The sequence below is a fragment of the Panthera tigris genome, chromosome B3 (assembly GCF_018350195.1).
Source record: "Panthera tigris isolate Pti1 chromosome B3, P.tigris_Pti1_mat1.1, whole genome shotgun sequence".
Taxonomy (NCBI): Eukaryota; Metazoa; Chordata; class Mammalia; order Carnivora; family Felidae; genus Panthera; species Panthera tigris.
Genome location: NC_056665.1, coordinates 74,240,819 through 74,260,495, shown reverse-complemented (window position 1 = coordinate 74,260,495; position 19,677 = coordinate 74,240,819). Strand labels below are relative to the sequence as shown.

Genomic DNA, 19,677 nt, shown 5'->3' with positions numbered 1-19,677 from the left:
GTCCCCTGGCATGATGGGAGTAGTTCGTTCCGCCCCCCGCTTTCGAAGCCCTGGCTCGCTAGGGACTCTAAGTATCGCGGAGGTATCATCTCTGCCGTAACGAAACCACCGCCTTCTTTTTATTTACGACACCACCAAAACCAAACGCAGGAGCATTCTTGAGCCTTTCGGCAACCCGATGAAAGGAAGGAGGCGGGGTGAGAGGGGTGGAGCCAGGCAGTGACCCGGAAACAGAAGTGACTCCCACAGGCGATTGCTGGGGAGCGGCAGCGGCGACCGCAGCGGTAGAAGCAGCAAGATATCTGTGTGCAGCTCCAAACTGGGAAGAAGATGCTAATTAAAGTGAAGGTGGGAGCACCTCCGGCCTTGCCAAGACGCTGTGGTACTGGGCTGGCCGTTGTGCCTTACGGGAGAAGCGGGGAAGGAAAACCACGCCTTTCCCTAGCCTGGAGGGTGCTGACAGCCTCAGGGCTCCGCGCGAGGGGTGATGGGAAGTGGGGGGCCCCAAGAAGGGTTTGAGAGCTGGGGACTGGCCCCGCCAGATCACCCCAGGGTCTCTGCTTGTCTTGGTTTCTCAGCCAGGACTGTGCCGTGACTCAGAAGGAAGCCGCCTTTGTCCGGGGTATCGCTGTATGCGAACCCCCGCGGTCATAGAGAAGGCCTAGCAGCAGCTTGGCTCCCCTTCTCGGATTCTTGGACTAAGCTGTGATCTCCATTTTGCACTGCCCAGCTTACCTGCTTCTCCAAGCACAGTACAAAAACGTTAGCTTGGGGAACCGAGAGCCTCCTAGGAGCTAGACTGTAAGCCTTTGCTGGTTGTCGCCAGTGTGACAGCCGGCCTTCAGGAACCAAAGCTGGGAGTGTGTTCATTCAGCACCCGCCTTTCTGAGCCGGGCCTCCTGGACCAGCCTCACTTCTGTGACTGAGGCAGGTTAGTTATCATTGCCCTAGTTCTTGGTACTGGTGGTGTTTTCCTTCATCCCTGTCTCTCCCGTGGTTTTTATACCAATTGACAACACTCATTAGTCCTATCTGCTATTGCTTCTTTCGTACCTTCAGACAGAGAGGCAGAAACTAAAAACTGACGCAGTGCAACGTTAGTTTGGCCTTTTCCTGCTGAGTAAGTCTGTTCTTTCATCAGCTTTTTAGTGAATTTACCGTACTTACCAGCCACTGTTAACCTCTTCATTCTTTCCAAACCACTTCTTGGCTGAGGATGGAGGCCAGCTTGTTGAAAATCTTTGTTTTTCAAACCTTTAGTAGTGGCTACAAGAGTCACTAATTATAAAATCCATTTAATGGGTCGCAAACAACGTTAACATAGAAATATCAGGGTATACTGCTGGATAAGAGTATTTCACGAATTTTGGTTTTCGTTTTATATGTATGTTAAGCACATGTATGTATTACTAGTACATATGTATTATTGTGAGTCACTGTCAAAGTCTGAGAAACACTAAAATGCTTTTTGGATATGAATTCTCACATCCTCTTAGTCAAAGAAGAGGTTACTTTGTACAGTGTTTTGTAAACTTCTTAAAAAATCTCAACCTGCTCTAAAAATGTTTACCTCAGGTTCCTTACAAACACAAAAAACTTACCATGTGTGATATGCTCTGATATTTCCAGTTTTGTTCTGAGTTGATTTCCTAACCCACCAATGGGTTGAGACCTGCAGTTTAAGAAAATACTGTGTTCTGGTTGGGCTTCTCAATTTAAAAGTGCATGAGAATCACCTGGGGATCTTGTTATGCGGATTCTAATTCAGTGGGTTTGGGATGTGACCTGAGATTCCGTATTTCCAGCATACTCCCGGGTGATGCTGATGCTGATGCTGCTTATCAGGGACTACCCGGAGTAGCAGCGTTCTAGATTTTCTCTTTGAATCCATTTTTGTTTAGTGTTTCTCTAAAATTGTTAGTCTCCTTTCCTGAAATGCTTTTCTTTGTGCCTCCACAAACAGGTTCCTATGCCTTTCATCTTTCTCTTTTTCGTTAGCTGCATTTTTTAATATATTAAGTATATACAAAAGCAATTAGCTCTTAGTATACAAATGGTAGGTTTTATTTATCAGGGTTCCTTTGCAAATTCAACTGTCTTCTCCCCGTAGCTGACTTTTTCCATATCTCTTTTTGCAGTCCTTTGCAATGAATGCCTCCTGATTTAAATCTTGTCTTGATGCCTCGTCTCTGTCTTTCTAAAATTAAATACATCATTTTCTGCTTTAGGTCATCTTCCCAGTACTCATCTCATGTATCAATCCCATCAATCTAGCAGGTATCTGGAATGTAATTCTTTAGAATCATTGTTTGCTTATAGAACCACATTTTTCCTTCGATAACCTCTTTTTTGCCTGATTTTCTTTCCATTCCCATCGTCCTTATCCTGGTCCGAGGTCTCATTAATTTATGTCTTTATTTCTCTGTAATACTTCTAACCCGATTTTCCTACCACATACCCCCTCTAAAGTTTAGAGTCTAAGCCATGACGTGGCGTACAAAAAAAATCATAGTGTACAGGTTTTCTTTATAGTTCTTTCTCATTATAGTACTCCCTAACCCCAGATTCTGCATTAGTGTCTTCTTTACTATCTAAGCCCCAGTTTTCTCATTCATGGTTTGTTTGTTTTTTTAAACACATTTGTATTTTTAACTTTAAACCAACAGTTCTTAAGGGTTCAGTTGAATGAGTTTTTAACAACAGTTATACATCCATGTAACAAGATCTAGAACATTTTCACCCCTTCCCTATGAAATTTCCATAGGTTAGTTTTGCTTGTTTTAGAATTTCATATAAAGGGAGTTAAAGAATATATAATTTTGTGTCTGGCTTCTTTCACTTAGCATTGTGTCTGTTATATCTGTGTAGTTCCTTCTTATTACTGTGTAATATTTAATTGAATGACTATATCAGTTTGTTTATCCATTCTCCTGTTGATGGACTTTTGGATTGTTTCAGTTTCTGGCTATTATAAATAAGGCTTCCATGAACATTGTTATACAAGTCTTTTTGTAGACCTATGTTTTCATTTCCTTTGGGTATAAATCTAGCAACAAAATTACTGGGATCATGTAGTAAATGTATGCAAGTTTAAAAGAAGCTGCCAGTTTTCCAAGGGGTTGTACCATTTTACATTCCCAGTTGCAGTGAATAAGCAGTCCAGCTGTTCTGTACCCTAGCTACCTTTTAGTCCTATCAGTCATTTTTATTTTAGCTATTATAATGGGTGTGAAATGTTAATTTCATTCAGGTTTAAATTGATGTTGATTTTCACCCACCATAGCACTTTGTCGTCATACCTTGTGTTTGGATAGTAGTATTCAATATGACATTTCCTTTTATATTAGTTCTATTAATTATATGTCTTGTCGTTTCTTGGTAGTAAATCTTGACTTGAAAAAGATTGTTGGCAAAGGCTGGATCCCTTAATTTCTTTTTATATCCCCACAAGTGCCTAAAGCAAGCAGTATGTTGAGTTTAGGTTCATCATTGACTTGTCAAACATCATTGAATGTATTCCCAGGTGACAATGACCAGATTTGGAGGAAGAAACACAATATGAAATATCAAGAATATCTTTTAAAATTGCTCAGTTACTCTGATTTTTTTTAAACCCAAACATATTTTTTATTTGAATAGCATTTCAGTGTTTACAAGCACTTTTCTCCATTTCAAGCCACTTCATTCATGACAACCAATAAAGAATAAAACAATGGGGTCCATCACCTACACTGCCAATTGATACATTGTGTTATAAAAATGAAAAAATGGGATTGATATTTCCAATTTGAAAGGTTGACGCTTATTTTACAGGACTTTGAATTTTAATTATGAACTGTTTCAAACATACACAACAGGAGAGAGAAGGATATAATGCACCCCATATCCAGCTTCAAGTGCTGTCACCTCATGGCCAATCTTACTTATATTCACCAACTCTCGTTACCTTATGTTTTAAGAAACAAATCCCAGATAGCATATGTTATTTGTATGTGTTTCAGTATATATCTGTAAAAAAGGATTCTTTTTTTCCTAATGGAACTGTAATTATCACATCTAAAAAATTAACAGTGATTTATCACTGTCATCAAATTTTTCCCATTCTCTTTTTACACAGTTTGTTTCAATGTGAGTCCAACTAAGAGCCATACATTGCAGTTGGTTGATACGGATTTTAAGCCTCTTTAAAAAACCTGTAATTCCCCCCTTTTCCCCCTTTTCATGTTGAATAAACTAGGTGGTTTTTCCAGTGGAGTCTCCCACAGTTTGGATTTTGCTGATTATATTCCCATGTTTCCCCGTATTTCATGTCGATTGGTATATAAGATCTAGAGGCTTGATTAGTCTTTTGTATGTGTACTTGTGAGAATAAGTCATAGATGGTGTATGGTATGTAATTCTGTCACCTTTTTTGCTTTCTATGATGTTATAGACCTATTATTGCCTAGATCTATTATTTCATTGGAGGTTACAAAATGGGTATATCTAATTTTATTTTTGCTTGATATATTAGCTGGAACGCTCCAACAGTACTTACTAGCCATGTGAGCTATTGAACACTTGACATGTGGCTAATAAGACTGAGGAATTAAGTTTATGAACTATCTATTTGTGTTTAATTTTACTTAATTTAAATATAAAGCCTGAGACTTTATTCAGTTATCGGGAAAACTTTTAAGTCTGCTTGGAACAGTTTAGGTATGTAAGTCTACTTTTTCAACTGTAAGTTATGAAATTTAAATATAGTATAAATACAGTACTTCAGATGGAAATAAATCTACCATCTGAATCGAGATGTGCTATAAGTATGAAATGCACACAAGATTTTGAACATTTGGTTAGAACAAAGGAATGTAAAATACTAATTTTTATATTGATTATACATTGAAGTAATAATATTTTGAATATATTGGGTTTAAGAGTGTTAAAATTAATTTCACTTTTAAAATATGTGGCTGCTAGTATATTTTAAATTGTATATGTGGTTTGCATTACATTTATATCTTTTGGACAGTGCTGCTTTACAGAATCATTTCCTTACACTCCCATCAAGAACATTATTTTAAAAATAATGTTTTTCTCATTACAATGTATTCATGGTATAAAAAATGAAAAATACAGAAAAGCATAAATAATGTAATTAAAAGCATCCATAATGTCATAACTCAAAAACATTCACGTATATACCCTTCTACACTCGTTTGAAAGAGTATAAATACACGTATGTGTTTTGTGGTGTTGTTTTTTTTTTTTTAACAAAACTGGAATTATACCATTATTCCACAGATTATTTGAGGGCTACGTAATTTTTCTTCTATGTTTGTGTCATAATTTATTTAACCCACTATTTAATACTTAGATTGCTTGTAATTTTTGAGTGTCAAAAGACTGTAATGACCATTATCATAGGTATATTTTTTAGCATAGTCATGATTATCTTCCCAGAAGTGATGCTGCTGGGACACCGCTTAACCAGATTGTTCTCTAGATACATTCATGGGCTTCTACAGTCAGAAACAAAGGGCCAGTCTTAGAGTTTTAAATTTTACAAGCCAGTAATTTTTTTTTACTGTCATTAGATCCAAGCACCTTACCCTTGGGGGAGCAGTTCTAGGCCTTCTCTAAGGGTCTTTTTTACTCTTTAAAATTTTTTATTAAATCAGAATGAATATTTGTTTTATTATTATTCATGTGATGAAGGGGTATATTTTTATTAGAAACTTTAATAGTGCAGATAAAGGGAGAGTTACCCTTAATAAACCCTTCCCTTAGTCCTATTCTCCTTCTCAATCACTACTATAGGAGATATGTATGCTTTTAATCATTTTTTCTATACATATACATATGTGTATCGCTATATATGGAAAATGATATATAATTAAACATTCTTTAGATCTTTCCACATTAGTGTATAAATTGTTGCATGGTAAGTGTATCAGTCTATGGATGTACCCTAGTTTTAATAGTTTTCTTATTAACAGGCATTAAGCTTTTCCTAGTGTTTTACAGTAAACCTGTTCTGTTGAGTAAACACATGTTTCTCTTTGAATACATCGCTCAGGTTTCAAGTTTTTCCTCCAAGTTAGTTAACCTAGAAATAGATTATCTGCTTGAAGAATCTTTGCATTTAAAGTATTAAGATCAGTAAAGTGAAATAATTTATGGATGACACAGAATTGCTAACTTTTCATTTTGTCAGGAAAGGGCTTTAAAAAAGCACCATATATTGTTTCTGTCATTTCATAAAAGAACATTTTAAAAAAATTTCTTGGGACGCCTGGGTGGCTCAGTCGGTTGAGTGTCCGACTTTGGCTCAGGTCATGATCTCATGGTTCGTGAGTTTGAGCCCCGTGTCGGGCTCTATGCTGACAGCCTGGAGCCTGCTTCGGATTCTGTGTCTCCCTCTCTCTCTGCTCCTCCCCCACTCATTCTCTGTCTCTCTGCTTCAAAAATAAATAAAAACAATTTTTAAAAAATTAAAAAAATTTCTTAAGTAGCCTCTACACTCAACATGGGGCTCAAACTCAAAATTCCGAGATTAAGAGTCACATGCTCCACCAGCTAAGCCAGCCAGGCACCCCTTCATGAAAGGATAGTTTAACAGCTGAATATATTTAGTTTTATGAAAATCTCACTATTGTCATTATTTTTCCATTTTACCATAAATTTTCACAGGCCAGCTTGGATTGGGGTAGAAACTTGGGAATCACTGTTGTGATTTATTCTTTTGCACCCAAAGAGGTAACTCTAAAAGAATTACTCTTATATTTTTGTAAATATTCTTAGTACTGAACTGATTCTCATAGTTGAGAAATTAGGTCCTAAGTACTGTCATCATTCTGGTCTATGTGAATACCATAAGTAGAGACCATTTGTTGTTTTGTGAACCTATTACAATCCTATACATTGGGTTTTAATATCAGACCAGAGACACTTAGGCGGTACTGAGTACAGAGCTGGAAAAGAAACAAAACCTCAGGCTCTGGGGCCAGAGAGTCTGTGTTTGGGTCCACACTCTCCTTTTGACTTCATGGATATGCTTTTTAACCTATCCAAACCCCATTTTCCTCATCTATAAAATGGTGATAGCAATAGTACATGTATCTCCTAACTTAGTTGCAATGATTAAATGTGTTGGTGCACTCAGTGTAGTTTCTGACTGTTGGAAAGTGTTAAACGTTGGCTATGATTGGGGCGCCTGGGTGGCTCAGTCAGTTGAGCGATCAACTTCGGCTCAGGTCATGATCTTGCAGTCTGTGAGTTCGAGCCCCATGTCGGGCTCTGTGCTGATGGCTCAGAGCCTGGAGTCTACCTCCGATTCTGTGTCTCCCTCTCTCTGCCCCTTCCCCGCTCATGCTGTATGTCTCTCTGTCTCTCAAAAATGAATAAACGTTAAAAAAAAAATTTTTTTTTTAACGTTGGCTATGACAGGGCACCTGGGCGGCTCAGTTGGTTAAGGATTTGACTTCGGCTCTATGATCTCACAGTTCATGAGTTTGAGTCCCCCTTCGGGTGAGCTCCACTTCTCTCTCTCTCTCTCTCTCTCTCATTCTCATTCTCGATGGGATGAAGCACATTTGTAAGTGTATGATCAGTGTAATTATTATGTGTATTATCAGCAGCCCTTAGCCTGTGGAAGAGGTCAAGAAGCTACAGCTGAAATTTAGTATTTAGGTAGAAGTCTGGAGAAGTTACAGAATAGAATGTTGAATTTTAGTGTTAATTGAAAAAACTGGTCATAAGTGGTCTCTGGGGTCCTTGGGAATTCTTTGAATTATCTGAATGTTAATTTCTAACTTTGATACAGGGAACAAAGGCATGCTTTCCTTAGGACATCTCTTATTGCTATCTCATCCAAGGGAATGCCAGTATTCTCATGGATTCTAATGGGGTGGGCGTGGGAAGTTGGGTAAAATGACGTGTGGGATTAACAGGGTCAAATGGTCAAATGCCCTCTCAAAGCTGTCTACTGCCTAAAAGTGTTTGATAAATACAGATATGGTCAAAGCCTTCTGATTCTTCAAAGCAGCTTTGCTGACAAGGTGCTTCTTTCAGAAGATGTAGATTCCCCAGAGATTAAGACAGGGTGTTTTACCTAGAAAACCAGTTGTATATTAGGCTGTAGGACTCATGAAACCCTTGCCTGTTGCAGACGCTGACCGGAAAGGAGATTGAGATTGACATTGAACCCACAGACAAGGTAATGTATGGCCAATACTTTTTCATGCCTGTCTCCCTACATGCACATTTGTTTGGATGTGCTGATGAACTTAGTCCTTTCCCTCTCATGCTATCTGCATAGCTCTTGTTCTTTCCACTTCCATGGTTCTACCCCTTAGCAGCCCCTGACTACTTGTACCCCTAAAGGTGGAGCGAATCAAGGAGCGTGTGGAGGAGAAAGAGGGAATTCCCCCACAGCAGCAGCGGCTCATCTACAGTGGAAAACAGATGTAAGTTGGACATAGTTGTGAGGTTGAGGGAGCAAATACTGATGGAGGAGCCTGAGATCCTTTGGTGATTTGGTGAATCCTATGAATTCCTTCTCGGATAAGATTTTTGCACACATAAAATAAAATACACAGATTTACAAAGGAAACTAATGATAATGAGATACGGTTCTCAAGATACTAAAAACAAAGTTGTGAAAAAATAATATATGTGGTTTATTAATACATTAAGATCTAATGGTAGGAATAATTACCATAATTTTGATATATTTTCAAAATACTTGCAAACAGTTATGTTATGAAATTTCTGTCCACAGGTCACCCATGTTGCTAATACCACTGTGGGTTTTTTGTCTATGTTCAAAATTAAAAGAAATATAGGGGTGCCGGAGTGGCTCAGTCAATTAAGCTTCCAACTTCAGCTCAGGTCATGATCTCACGGTTCGTGAGTTCGAGCCCTGCATCAGGCTCTGTGCTGACAGCTCAGAGCTTGGAGCCCGCTTCAGATTCTGTGTCTCCCTCTGTCTGCCCCTCCACTGCTTGCACTCTATTTCCCGCATTGTCTCAAAAATAAACATTAAAAAAAATTTATCAAATTTCATTTAAGGGGTTAGTAAAAATAAAGATGTAAATTCTTTCTGCATTCATAGGCCCCCCAGAAAGACTCAAAAAACTAAGCATAAGAATCTTGTTCTAGATGGTATTTCTAATCCCTCCACCCTTTTTTTTTGCCCCCTTTTCCTGCAGGAATGATGAGAAGACAGCAGCTGATTACAAGATCCTAGGTGGTTCAGTCCTCCACCTGGTGTTGGCTCTGAGAGGAGGAGGTGGCCTTAGGCAGTGATGGACCCTCCCTCCATTTTACCTCCTTACCCTGTCGCTCCTAATGAGGTATCATATGTCCTCTCACTCTGTGGGACACCAGAGCCACTGCCCCCTCTCCTGGATGCCCAGTCTTGTTTGGCGGAAGACCGTGAGGACCCCAGGATGCGGTGTTCCTGACCCAAAGGGCCCTTGGTGGCCATTGGGTTTTAGTTTGCAGTCCTGTGTGCTTCCCTCTCTTATGGCTATGTCCCTAGTTGCCAATAAAATATTTCCTGACCTCCTGGAATCTTTCTTGTATTGCACAAAAGTGCACATCACAGTATATACTCTTTTACATTTCTGAAGGACAACGGAAGGGAATGTGCCCTTAGGGGGATTATCAGACTGTAGGAAAGTCAGCTCTAAGTGGTGTGGAGCCAGATCTTATCAGCTCAGGAGATCTAATTATTGTCATCTCTTCCCAACCCCATAATTGATTTCGTGCTTGTAGCTTGAAATTGGCCATGATAGGAATATTTACAGAAGCCAAACAATACAAATCAGCCCCTCCCCCCAAACTGGTTGTTACACATTTACCAGTGTACTACTGATATAGGTAGTAGAAACCAGGAGAGTGAATTCTCTCCCATTGTAGCCCTACTGGACATTTGGGCCCGGTTCAAGAAAGGCCTCAGGGGCTTCACAGACACTACGATGTTTATGGCTGGAATGCGGGGGAGGGCTCTGGGTTCTGGAGAGAGGCGGATTCGGAGAAAGGTTGAGTGAAGAGTGAGTGACAAAGCTACGAATAACTTAGGTCTCAGCTGGTAAGATAAAATGAGAGAGGTGTCGGATGAAAGGGCTCCCTTCCCTGGCGTTCCTAGCCGATTCCCGCCACGCTGGGTGGAGAAGAAAGGGAAGAAGGTGTCTCGGAGAGATGGACCACTGCGGTCCCGTGGGTGGTGGCGTGGGCACTTAGCTACAGTCCTTCCCCCGCTCCGCCGTCAGGAGGCGCTCTGGCGCGGCCTCCAGACCCACGGCCGCAGCTCCGCGCGGCGACGCTCTAGTCGCTGTTTCTCTAAGGCAGGAGGGGCGGTTTGCAGCCGCAGGGCCTCGCCTCGCATCGCGCAGCCTGCCAGCGCCGGTCATGACGCGGCTCCCAAAGCTGGCGGTTTTCGATCTGGGTGAGGAACCGGCCCGGGGAGATTTGCGGCGTGCTCTCCTTTTCCAAAGCCCCGCTGCAGTTCTCGGGGCCCTGCGCGCTCCGAGCCTGAGCCCTCCCTCCGTCCTCCCGCAGATTACACGCTCTGGCCGTTCTGGGTGGATACGCACGTAGACCCCCCGTTCCACAAGAGCAGGTGAGGCGGCGCCGGGGAGGCCGGGTCCGGGCGGGGCCGGCCTCCGCTGAGCGCGCTCTCGCCCTCCAGCGACGGGGCCGTTCGGGATAGGCGGGGCCAGACCGTCCGACTGTATCCAGAAGTGCGTGACGTCCTGGAAAGGTTGCAGGGCCTTGAGGTACCCGTCGCGGCCGCTTCACGGTAAGGAGAGCGACTGAAAAAAAGCTGTCGGTCTCATGCTGAGAGACGCATGCATGAGGAGGCGTCTCGTGTAACCCCTTGGCTACAAAAACTTTGGCGGTGCGGATTTGCACGTATTTGCATATTTTTCTAATTGTACCCTTTCCTGTGCCTTTTATTTATTAAACCTTGACTGGCTTAGCGCCGCCTGTGTCAGACGGGAAGCCTAGGGAATCGAGTAAGGTCCGAGGGTGCCTACTTATCCTGGAAAAACAGCAAGTTGATTTCCCCTTGGTTAAACATAACTTGGCTTGCAGCCCCTGGCCCTGCTGATCCCATCTATTATTACACCTTTTTGCAGAACAGGGGAGATTGAAGGGGCCAACCAGCTACTGGAGCTCTTTGACCTTGACAGATACTTTGTTCATCGGGAAATCTACCCAGGCAGCAAGGTCACTCACTTTGAGAGGTATGCAGAGATAAGGTAGAAGCTGGGAGCCAGAGAGGCTGCAGGAGCTAAGAAGCCAGTGTGGTCACCCCCTGCCCTGCCTTGCACAGGTTGCAGCAGAAGACTGGAGTTGTCTTCTCCCAAATGATCTTCTTTGATGACGAGAAGCGGAATATCCTAGACGTCAGCAAACTGGGTACAGAGTGGTGAGATTAGCCTTTTGGGGAATGAGGAGAAAGGGTTCCTAGGAGCGGTTAGATAGATAGGTCCAGGATGGGTAGCTTGCATGCAATTTTTGGGTGCACCCAAAAAAGGTGAGAGTAACAACAGGCTTGATGAAATGTGGCTTCTTTTCTTTCTAGGAGTTACCTGTATTCATGTCCAGAATGGAATGAATCTTCAAACCCTAAGTCAGGGACTGGAGACATTTGCAAAGGCCCAAGCTGGGCTCTGAGGTCCAGTCCTGTGGATGAGCCTCATTTGAAGCATAAAACTGAAAGGAAATCACGAAGGCATTTTCAGGTGTATTTGTAAATTATTAAAGTATGTTTGTGTGTGACAGAAATCTTCTGGCTGGTTTTTGTTTTTCTAGCTTTGTAGCCGGCATTGGCTTTTCGGAGGTGCCAAGACCAGAGCGAGTGGAATTTGACTTCATCCGGCTCTGCCAAAGAAACTTGTGGCACACCCGACTGTGGCCCCCTTGTGCTCACACCATCCGCGCCCCAATTCCTGAACTCTGTCAAGGGCCGGGAGAGCTCTTCCACTGGCCCCAAGAAGTGGGATGTAAGACCCTGCACATTCCCTTTCAGGAAAACAAATACTGTGCTTTTTGGGGGGGTTGGGGGGCGGCCTTTTTAAAGAATCAAAAACGGAGCGGCCGCTTTAAGAGGAGCGAATGGGTTGGGGGCTGGTGGCTCGGGTCACGTGGCAGAAGTGGCCTCGTTGGCTCTTGTTGATGATGTCGCCGCGGTGCCCCAAGGAGGGATTGGCCCAGGCCGGTCTCTGAGAGATGAGACCGCACCCTCCCGGGAGCCAGGCGGAAGTTGCAAGAAGCCGTGGAGAGGAGGCAGGAGAGGCAAGGGTGGTGGAGATGAGTGGTCTCGGCAGACTCTTCGGGAGGGGTGAGCCCGGGTGAGCCCGGTGGGCTGGTGGTGCTGGCCAAGGGGGTGTGGGGAAGGCCATGGCCCCCGGCTGTCGCGAAAACCCCGTCCAGGGCCCAGGCCTCCTCACGTGCCAGGAGGCCCCGCCTTGTCAGGCTGTCTGGCTCTGGCTGTCTTCCTTCCCCCGCCCCAGGGAGAAGAGCTCCGGGTCGGGTCGGGCCGGAACGTGAATGGAGGGTCCCCACTGTTTAGGCTGGGGAGTTGAGTTTCCGACTGTCATCATCTAGTCCTTTCCAAAACACTGGTGCTTCCTTTATGCTGGCCAAGGGGGGAATCCGAGGTGATGAAAAAAGATTGTCTACTTAAAACTCCCATCTGGTGGGGGGAGACCAGCAAAAACTGGTAATAGTGTAGTGTGGGAACTCCATAATGGAGATGTTCCTAAAAACTAGGGGGAGCACAGAAGAGGCGTGAGGGGTTGTGATCCAGAGGGCTAAGGTATGCCAGGTGGAGAATTGAGGTACTCCAGGGGGGAGGTAACTGTGTGCAAAACAGGCAGGAACGAGTATGGTAGTAATACTTAGGGGAAAGAGGAGTTCTGGCTGGTGGGTGTGTGTGTGCGTGTGCGTGGGTGTGCGCGCGCGCGCACATGCCCACGCCAGCTGAAGAAGAGGAAAGTAGAAGTGTGGATGGAGAGGTGAACAAGGGCCAGGTCAAGAAGGGCCTTGTATTTCTCATTAAAGTTTTAGATTTTATCTTGCAGGCAATGGAGAGTGTGAAAGGATTTTAAGCAGGCAAGGGCCTGCCTTATTAATTTTAATTACTGTCAGAAGTGCAGAAGATGAAGGGGAAAATGGAGATCAGATTTTTTTTTTTTTTTCCCTCTACCCACTGTACTTCATTCAGTTTGAGGGTGTGGAGTTAGGACCTTGGGCATCTCCTAGGACAGCAAGTGGAACAGCGATTATAAAAAGTGACCAAACTCCAGGCCATGCATATGTGTCAGCAGGGGGTATATGGGAACTTTGTATCTTCCTCTCAGATTTGCTGTGAACCTAAAACTTCTCGTGGGCGGGGGCTGAGGGGGAAGCCTGGGAATGACTTGAAAGGCAATTTGTTGTGTTTTTTTTTTTTAATTTTTTTTTTTAACGTTTATTTATTTTTGAGACAGAGAGGGACAGAGCATGAATGGGGGAGGGTCAGAGAGAGGGAGACACAGAATCTGAAACAGGCTCCAGGTTCTGAGCTGTCAGCACAGAGCCTGACGCGGGACTTGAACTCACGGACCGCGAGATCATGACCTGAGCCGAAGTCGGCCGCTTAACCGACTGAGCCACCCAGGCGCCCCGAAAGGCAATTTGAAATAGCAAAGAATACTGGATTTGGAAGTCATACTGCCACATTTCAATTCCTGCTCAATTCTCTCTGGCTGTGATTTTAAACAAATGATTATTTAACACATATATGCCTGTTTTTCACATTTGTAAAGTGAAGATAGTATATTCATTATAGAGAGTCATTTTGGGATTAAGAGTAAGACAGGTGCCTAGCACACACTCTGCGCTCAGTGATTGGTGGCTAATATATTTCCTCCACACAATATGGGCCTGCTTGATTGCACTCCAGGGAAGAAGGAGAAGGGGCCAACCCCTGAAGAGGCAATACAGAAACTGAAGGAGACAGAGAAGATATTGATCAAGAAACAAGAGTTTCTGGAGCAGAAGATTCAACAGGAGCTACAAATGGCCAAGAAGCATGGGACCAAGAATAAGAGAGGTAATGGGGGAGAGGTGCCAACTGGGCGGGCCCAGGTGGGAAGCATAAGGGCTTCTGGCTCTGATGCTCAGGGTGTGGGCTGGGTCAGCTGCCCTACAGGCTTTGCGGAGGAAGAAAAGATTCGAACAGCAGTTGGCACAAACCGATGGGACATTATCTACCCTGGAGTTTCAGCGTGAGGCCATTGAGAATGCCACCACCAATGCAGAAGTGCTTCGGACCATGGAGCTTGCTGCCCAAGGCATGAAGAAGGCCTACCAGGACATGTGGGTACGGGGGGAGGGAAGCAGGGGGCCCAGGCACTGGGGAAAGTAGCTTGGTATTTTCTCTTGACTCTTAAAACCTCTCAGAATGTAAATTTATAGATGTCTGTGACAGCTAGACCTCTGCCAGTCTCCTTGCTTCTTGGAAGATCTCTTTGCTGGCTGAAGCATTCTAGGGAGGAAAGAGGATTTTCCTAATTAAAAACAATTTTTTTTAATGTTTATTTATTTTTGAGAGAAAGAAACAGTGTGAGTGGGAGAGGGGCAGAGAGAGAAGGAGACACAGAATCGGAAGCAGGCTCCAGGCTCCGAGCTGTCAGCACAGAGCCCGACGCAGGGCTCAAACTCAAAAGCAGTAAGATCATGACCTGAGCTGAAGTCAGACACTCAACTGACTGAGCCATCCAGGTGCTCCTTTTTTTTTTTTTTAATTTTTTTAAATGTTTATTTATTTTTGAGAGAAAGAAAGAGTGTGAGTTGGAGAAGGGCAGAGAGAGAAGGAGGGATTTTCCTAATTTTTAAAGATCCTTCAGGAAGAGGAGTACAGCCTATTCTCCCCAAAGTGGCTTCTTGCCAATTCTCAGCCCAGACTTGCTTCCACATAATTTCCCAGGGATCTCTTCTGATAGCCATGGATTTATCAGTCTGAGGCCACAGACAGGAGGGTGTTCATCCATGCAAGATGGGAAAGTCAGGAGCGTTGTTGCCTGATTTCATAGCTATATATCTTGTTCTCAGGGACATTGACAAGGTGGATGAACTGATGGCCGACATTACAGAACAACAGGAGGTGGCCCAGCAGATCTCAGATGCCATTTCTCGGCCTGTGGGCTTTGACGTGGATGAGGTGATTGGAGCAAGGGGTCAGGGAATATTGGAGAAAGCATGAGACTAGCCGGAAGGAATGCCCAAGAGAATTGTGGGGCAAATTTGGGAGGGGGGATTCAAAAATGGTATGTTTTCGGAAGTAGACATTTCCTTTCTTCATTTTTAAGAGTCTTCTTGTCCCATGTCCAGGATGAACTGTTGGAGGAGCTAGAGAAGCTGGAGCAGGAGGAATTGGCCCGGGAGTTGTTACATGTAGGCGACAAGGAGGAAGAACCCCCCATCAAACTGCCCAGTGTACCTTCCACACATCTACCTGAAGAGCCAGGTACTCAGGGTTATTCTCTTGTCTCAAGGACTTGAGAGGGTGGGATAGATATGGGGAAAGATTATATTCTTCTTACATCCTGCCTCAAAGGAGCCAGGCAGAGAGGGCTGCTGCTACAGTTGCACAGGTTGTTGACTGCATAAGGGTACCTGGCTGAGGGGGAATGAAGACGAAGTCCAGCCTCTGCCTCACTCAGCAATCTGTGTACCCTGGTGTGGGGCTGCAAGTGCTGGGAGAAAGAAGCACATCTTCCCAATTTGTACAGAGCTGCTCTGGGAATTTGCAGCAGCCCAGCAAGCAGAAGGACCACACCTTTACGTTCTTTGCTGAGGGAGAGATGTTTCAGCAGATTCTCAGTGTCACAGCAGGGGATTATTGACGTTGCCAAAGCCCTAATACTTCTTTCTTTCTCCGGGTATCCTTGTCCCCCAAGCTCCCAAAGCGGATGAAGAGGAAGAAGCACTAAAGCAGTTGGCTGAGTGGGTGTCCTGATGTGTCTGGGCTTGTTTTCCTGGCGCTGACTTCATTGGTCTCTTTTCCTTAAGTGCCAAGTGCTAAGCTAAAGGAACGTAGCCTTTTGGGGGGGTCCTGCTGAGGGTGATAGTGACCCTGCCTGAAAAAGGGTTGTTGCCCTCCCCTCCCTGGCTCAACTCTGAAAGAGAATATTGGTGCAAGAGGAGCCCCTTGGCTTCCTTCTCTTTGATAACAGTTACAGTGCCCTTGTTCCCAATAAAATCAGGCAGATGGAACCCTAGTGTTTCTACTGCCTCATCTACACCTGAAACTCTTCCCTGGTCTTTGGAGCTTTGTTTCAAGCGATGAATCATAGTGGGAGTAAGAAGGGGCATTGGAACATAGAGAAAGTGGGCACTGACAATATCTTGATCTACTATGTTCCAGGCATGTACTGTTTCATCTTTCACATTGGTTTGTCCTAGAGTTGCCTGGTGCTGAGGTTAAGGTTAACCTTATTATATATAACTGCCACCTATTATTTATCTTGGGACCATGTGGAGCTGTCTCTGAGTCTTCTCTCATTGCTTTCCCCCAGTCATGCCTCTGCCAAGACAGCCCCATGACTTACTACTCATTTTCACTTTGCAAAGCCCATTTTCAAGGGCAGGGAGGGAGAATACAGGGATAAAGGAGCAAGGAGCTTTCCATTATTCAGAACCCATAGCTAACAGGCTTGGTTTGAACTGTCATTTCTGTTTCTAAGAGCAATAGTGTGCATGATTCACTCGGATCGTTTCAGTCGTGGTTAAGGTGGCATTTGAAGGAAGGAGAAGAAACCAAGGCATTTCACACATCCTGATACCCATTTCTAAGAGAGCAAATAATGCCATCCCTTTGGTTATAAACAGGGAGAGCCATGGCCAAACAGCAACCAGGGCCTCTGCCCCACTGCTTGAACATTTAGAATGCACAGAGATGTGTAATAATAAGCATTTACTTAGAATAATGAAACTTCCCGAAAGGGATGTTCATCTGAGCACCCTCTCCCCCTGAGCCACATGTGAGCTATATACTGAATTACAGTGTTGACTTTAATAGGTGTCAAGATGACCAGTTACAGACTGGTTAGAAATCCACCTCTTGGACTCAGTAGTGTTCCCTGCTAGTTCCCTTGAGGAAAGAGTGTCTTTGACTCCAGCTGATGAAACTAAATCAGGTATAGATTTATTTTTCGTAGAAAAGATCGTTAGCCCCAGACCCTCCTGCTTTGCTCCTCTCTCAACTCCCTCCCTTAACCACTTTTAGGTATTGATTTCCAAGGACTGGTGCCGATTAGTGGTGCTGGGGGGTTGGCACATGGCCTCAAGCAGCCTGATCTCATGGGTGGGTTGCTGAGGCTGGAACTTGAGCACCCAAGGATCCTTGATGATGTCCAGGATGGTGGCACGCTTGGTGGCTTGGCATAGCATCTGGAAGACCAGGTTCTAGGGCAGGGGAGAGAGAGGTCTTGGCTGAGCTTGCCTCCCATTGTGCCACACAGGCAATGAGCAGTTGGACCTGAGAGAGAAGCAGGATAGCCCATCACACCACTCTGGTAAAAGGGGGTGTGGCCCTGATTTGATCCTGATGAGCCTGGCATGTAACTCCCTGGAGCAGAAGGGAAGGAAGGGTTCCTTGGGGGGAAATCCTTGCCTTATCCTGCTGAAACCAGCTCATCACTCACATCTAAGGTGTGGAGCCCAGGAATGGCCCTTTAAGCTCCCTCCCCACCAACTACTCTAGGGCAGGGGCTACAGTGTGAGACAGTGATGGTGGGGAAGAGCCTCCCCCGGGGTGGGGAGGCCTACATTAGGTATTCCCTCCCTGTGGGTCATCCCTGAGGCCTCAGCCCTCCTGGGGGAGCCAGCACCTTGCACTCCTGGGAGATGGAGTAGTTAGGTGGAAAAGTGACCTCCTTTTGAGTCTCTTTCAGCAGCTTTAAGAGATTGGTGTCATCAAAGGGCAGCCGGGCCACCACTAGAGTGTAGAGGATGACGCCCATGCTCCAGGTGTCAGACAGGAAAGGGTTGTAGGGCAAGCCCAGCAAGATCTCCGGGCAGGCATAAGCAAAGCTGCCACAGTAGGTCCGGCTGAGGTGGGTAAAGCAGTTCATATGGCGGTAAGAAGAGCTACCATGCACAGTCTGGTTAGAAGGCACCATCTTGGCGAAGCCAAAGTCCGATATCTTCACGTTCTCCCACTTGTCCAGCAACAGGTTCTCCAACTTTAAGTCCCTACCAGCAGCAGAAAGGCTGGGGGTCAGGCTGGGGAGAGGGCTTAGTATTAGACCAGGAGCTGAAGGGCCAGGGGTCAGAGGCTAGAGATGGAAAAGGCAAAGTGGGAGACAGGTGCCGTTATGAGGACACAAGGTTGAGAGGAAGGAACCATGGAGTTAATGAGCAGAGCCCAAAGGTGAGAGAGGATGGTACCTGGGGAGCAGCGAGGGCTCATCATTGTAGTTCACAGAGTGCTGTGTTCACGGTGGGTACTACATAAATGTTCTTGACCAGACAATTAAAATAGAGGGGATGGATGGGCCTAGATAACTGAGGAAGGCCAAGGGAGGGAAAAAGAGGGCAGAAAATGGAAAATATGCATAAAACCCCCTTGAGAGCCCAAAGGCCCCAGCCTGGGTGGCAGCGCCCTCACCGGTGCACGATGCCCTTGCTGTGCAGGTAGGCGATGCCCAGGGTCATCTGGGAGAACCACTTGCCAGCATGGGGCTCAGAGCAAGCCCCATAGTGCTGGATCCATTCAAGGACGTCACCACCCTGAGCCAGCTCCAGAATGATGTATACTCGGGATGTGGTTTCGATGGCCTGATAGAAGTTGATGAGGTACTTGTGCTGCAGGACCTTCATTACCTGGCCCCGGAAGAGGGACCCATCAAATCTGGGAAGGGCGAACCCTGGCTGTGCTCCCAGCCCTCCTACTGTCCTGCTGCTAACTTACTTAGAACTCTGCAGCAGGATTAAACCCCAGAGGGCTGGTGGTTTGTGGGCAGACCCTATGCTTTGTACTTTTACTTTGTGAGGCGCTGGAGGTGAGTGGGTGGGTGGAAAGAGGTTGAATTTGTATCATCTTCCTGCTGCATAGTAAGACATTCACCCGATTTGGGGTTGGGGGTGGGTTCTGGCTCTACCCCCTCCAGACCATGGCCAGAAGTCTTAATGAGCTTGGTACCAGTACCCTATTCTAGCCCCCTTTCCAACCTGTATCTCACGGGGCAGGAACTTGTTAAGGTAGTCCTCAGAGGCCTTCTTCTTTGAGATGATCTTGACAGCCACCATGATCTTCTGCTTTGTGTAGTAAGCCTCATAAACCGTCCCATAGGAGCCATTGCCAATGACCTTGCCCACCTCGTAACCATACTCCTCCATGACAGAGCGGTAGGCTGAGGTGGGTGGTGCTACCTCCAGGGTGTCTCCCTTCCGCATGGTGTTGGGCTTTCTGAGAGCAGGGAGCTTTGCTACTTAAAAGCCTATTATCTGCTCAGAAAGCCATGAGGGCTAGGGTACCAAAGTAAAGTTAGTCTTTGAAAGCTTGCCTATATAGTCACACAAGTCTGGGATGCTGGGATCAACTCTCACTAGAAACGTGGAGGGGGAAGAAGGGAGAAGCAGTTCTTTTTGTCTCCACTAGCTGTTGTTACTTCTTTCTCCTCCTGGTTACGG

General features: G+C 45.1%; 4 protein-coding genes across 10 annotated transcripts; 3 read left to right on the top strand and 1 right to left on the bottom strand.

Moving 5' to 3' along the window:
* The first annotated feature begins 80 nt into the window (after positions 1–80).
* Positions 81–9,549, top strand: NEDD8 (NEDD8 ubiquitin like modifier). Its single transcript, XM_007098040.2, has 4 exons — positions 81–348; positions 8,153–8,200; positions 8,368–8,450; positions 9,195–9,549. The coding sequence occupies exons 1-4, from the start codon at positions 331–333 to the stop codon at positions 9,289–9,291; spliced, it is 246 nt and encodes an 81-aa protein (XP_007098102.1). The 5' UTR covers positions 81–330; the 3' UTR covers positions 9,292–9,549.
* A 714-nt stretch (positions 9,550–10,263) lies between these two features.
* LOC122239563 (magnesium-dependent phosphatase 1) lies at positions 10,264–11,781 on the top strand. Its single transcript, XM_042989459.1, has 6 exons — positions 10,264–10,435; positions 10,549–10,609; positions 10,679–10,789; positions 11,130–11,237; positions 11,327–11,412; positions 11,579–11,781. The coding sequence occupies exons 1-6, from the start codon at positions 10,399–10,401 to the stop codon at positions 11,668–11,670; spliced, it is 495 nt and encodes a 164-aa protein (XP_042845393.1). The 5' UTR covers positions 10,264–10,398; the 3' UTR covers positions 11,671–11,781.
* CHMP4A (charged multivesicular body protein 4A) lies at positions 11,666–16,292 on the top strand. 4 transcript variants are annotated; one of them, XM_007098043.3, is made up of 6 exons: positions 11,666–11,999; positions 13,943–14,092; positions 14,181–14,358; positions 15,094–15,202; positions 15,373–15,508; positions 15,942–16,292. In XM_007098043.3, exons 1-6 carry the CDS (start codon positions 11,762–11,764, stop codon positions 15,998–16,000), a joined length of 870 nt encoding a protein of 289 aa, XP_007098105.1. In that variant the 5' UTR covers positions 11,666–11,761; the 3' UTR covers positions 16,001–16,292. The 4 variants fall into 4 exon arrangements, with proteins under 4 accessions (XP_007098105.1, XP_007098108.1, XP_015400153.1 ...); XM_015544667.2 differs by lacking the exon at positions 11,666–11,999 and adding an exon at positions 12,196–12,337; XM_042989457.1 differs by lacking the exon at positions 11,666–11,999 and adding an exon at positions 12,377–12,656.
* Positions 16,293–17,163: 871 nt separating this feature from the next.
* TSSK4 (testis specific serine kinase 4) lies at positions 17,164–19,656 on the bottom strand. 4 transcript variants are annotated; one of them, XM_007098032.3, is made up of 4 exons: positions 19,216–19,656; positions 18,653–18,867; positions 17,874–18,237; positions 17,164–17,521 (listed from the first exon to the last, which is right to left on the bottom strand). In XM_007098032.3, exons 1-4 carry the CDS (start codon positions 19,438–19,440, stop codon positions 17,342–17,344), a joined length of 984 nt encoding a protein of 327 aa, XP_007098094.2. In that variant the 5' UTR covers positions 19,441–19,656; the 3' UTR covers positions 17,164–17,341. The 4 variants fall into 4 exon arrangements, with proteins under 4 accessions (XP_007098094.2, XP_007098092.2, XP_007098091.2 ...); XM_007098030.3 differs by having other exon boundaries at positions 17,874–18,267; positions 19,216–19,655; XM_007098029.3 differs by having other exon boundaries at positions 17,164–17,448; positions 17,874–18,267; positions 19,216–19,653.
* Positions 19,657–19,677: the final 21 nt, after the last annotated feature.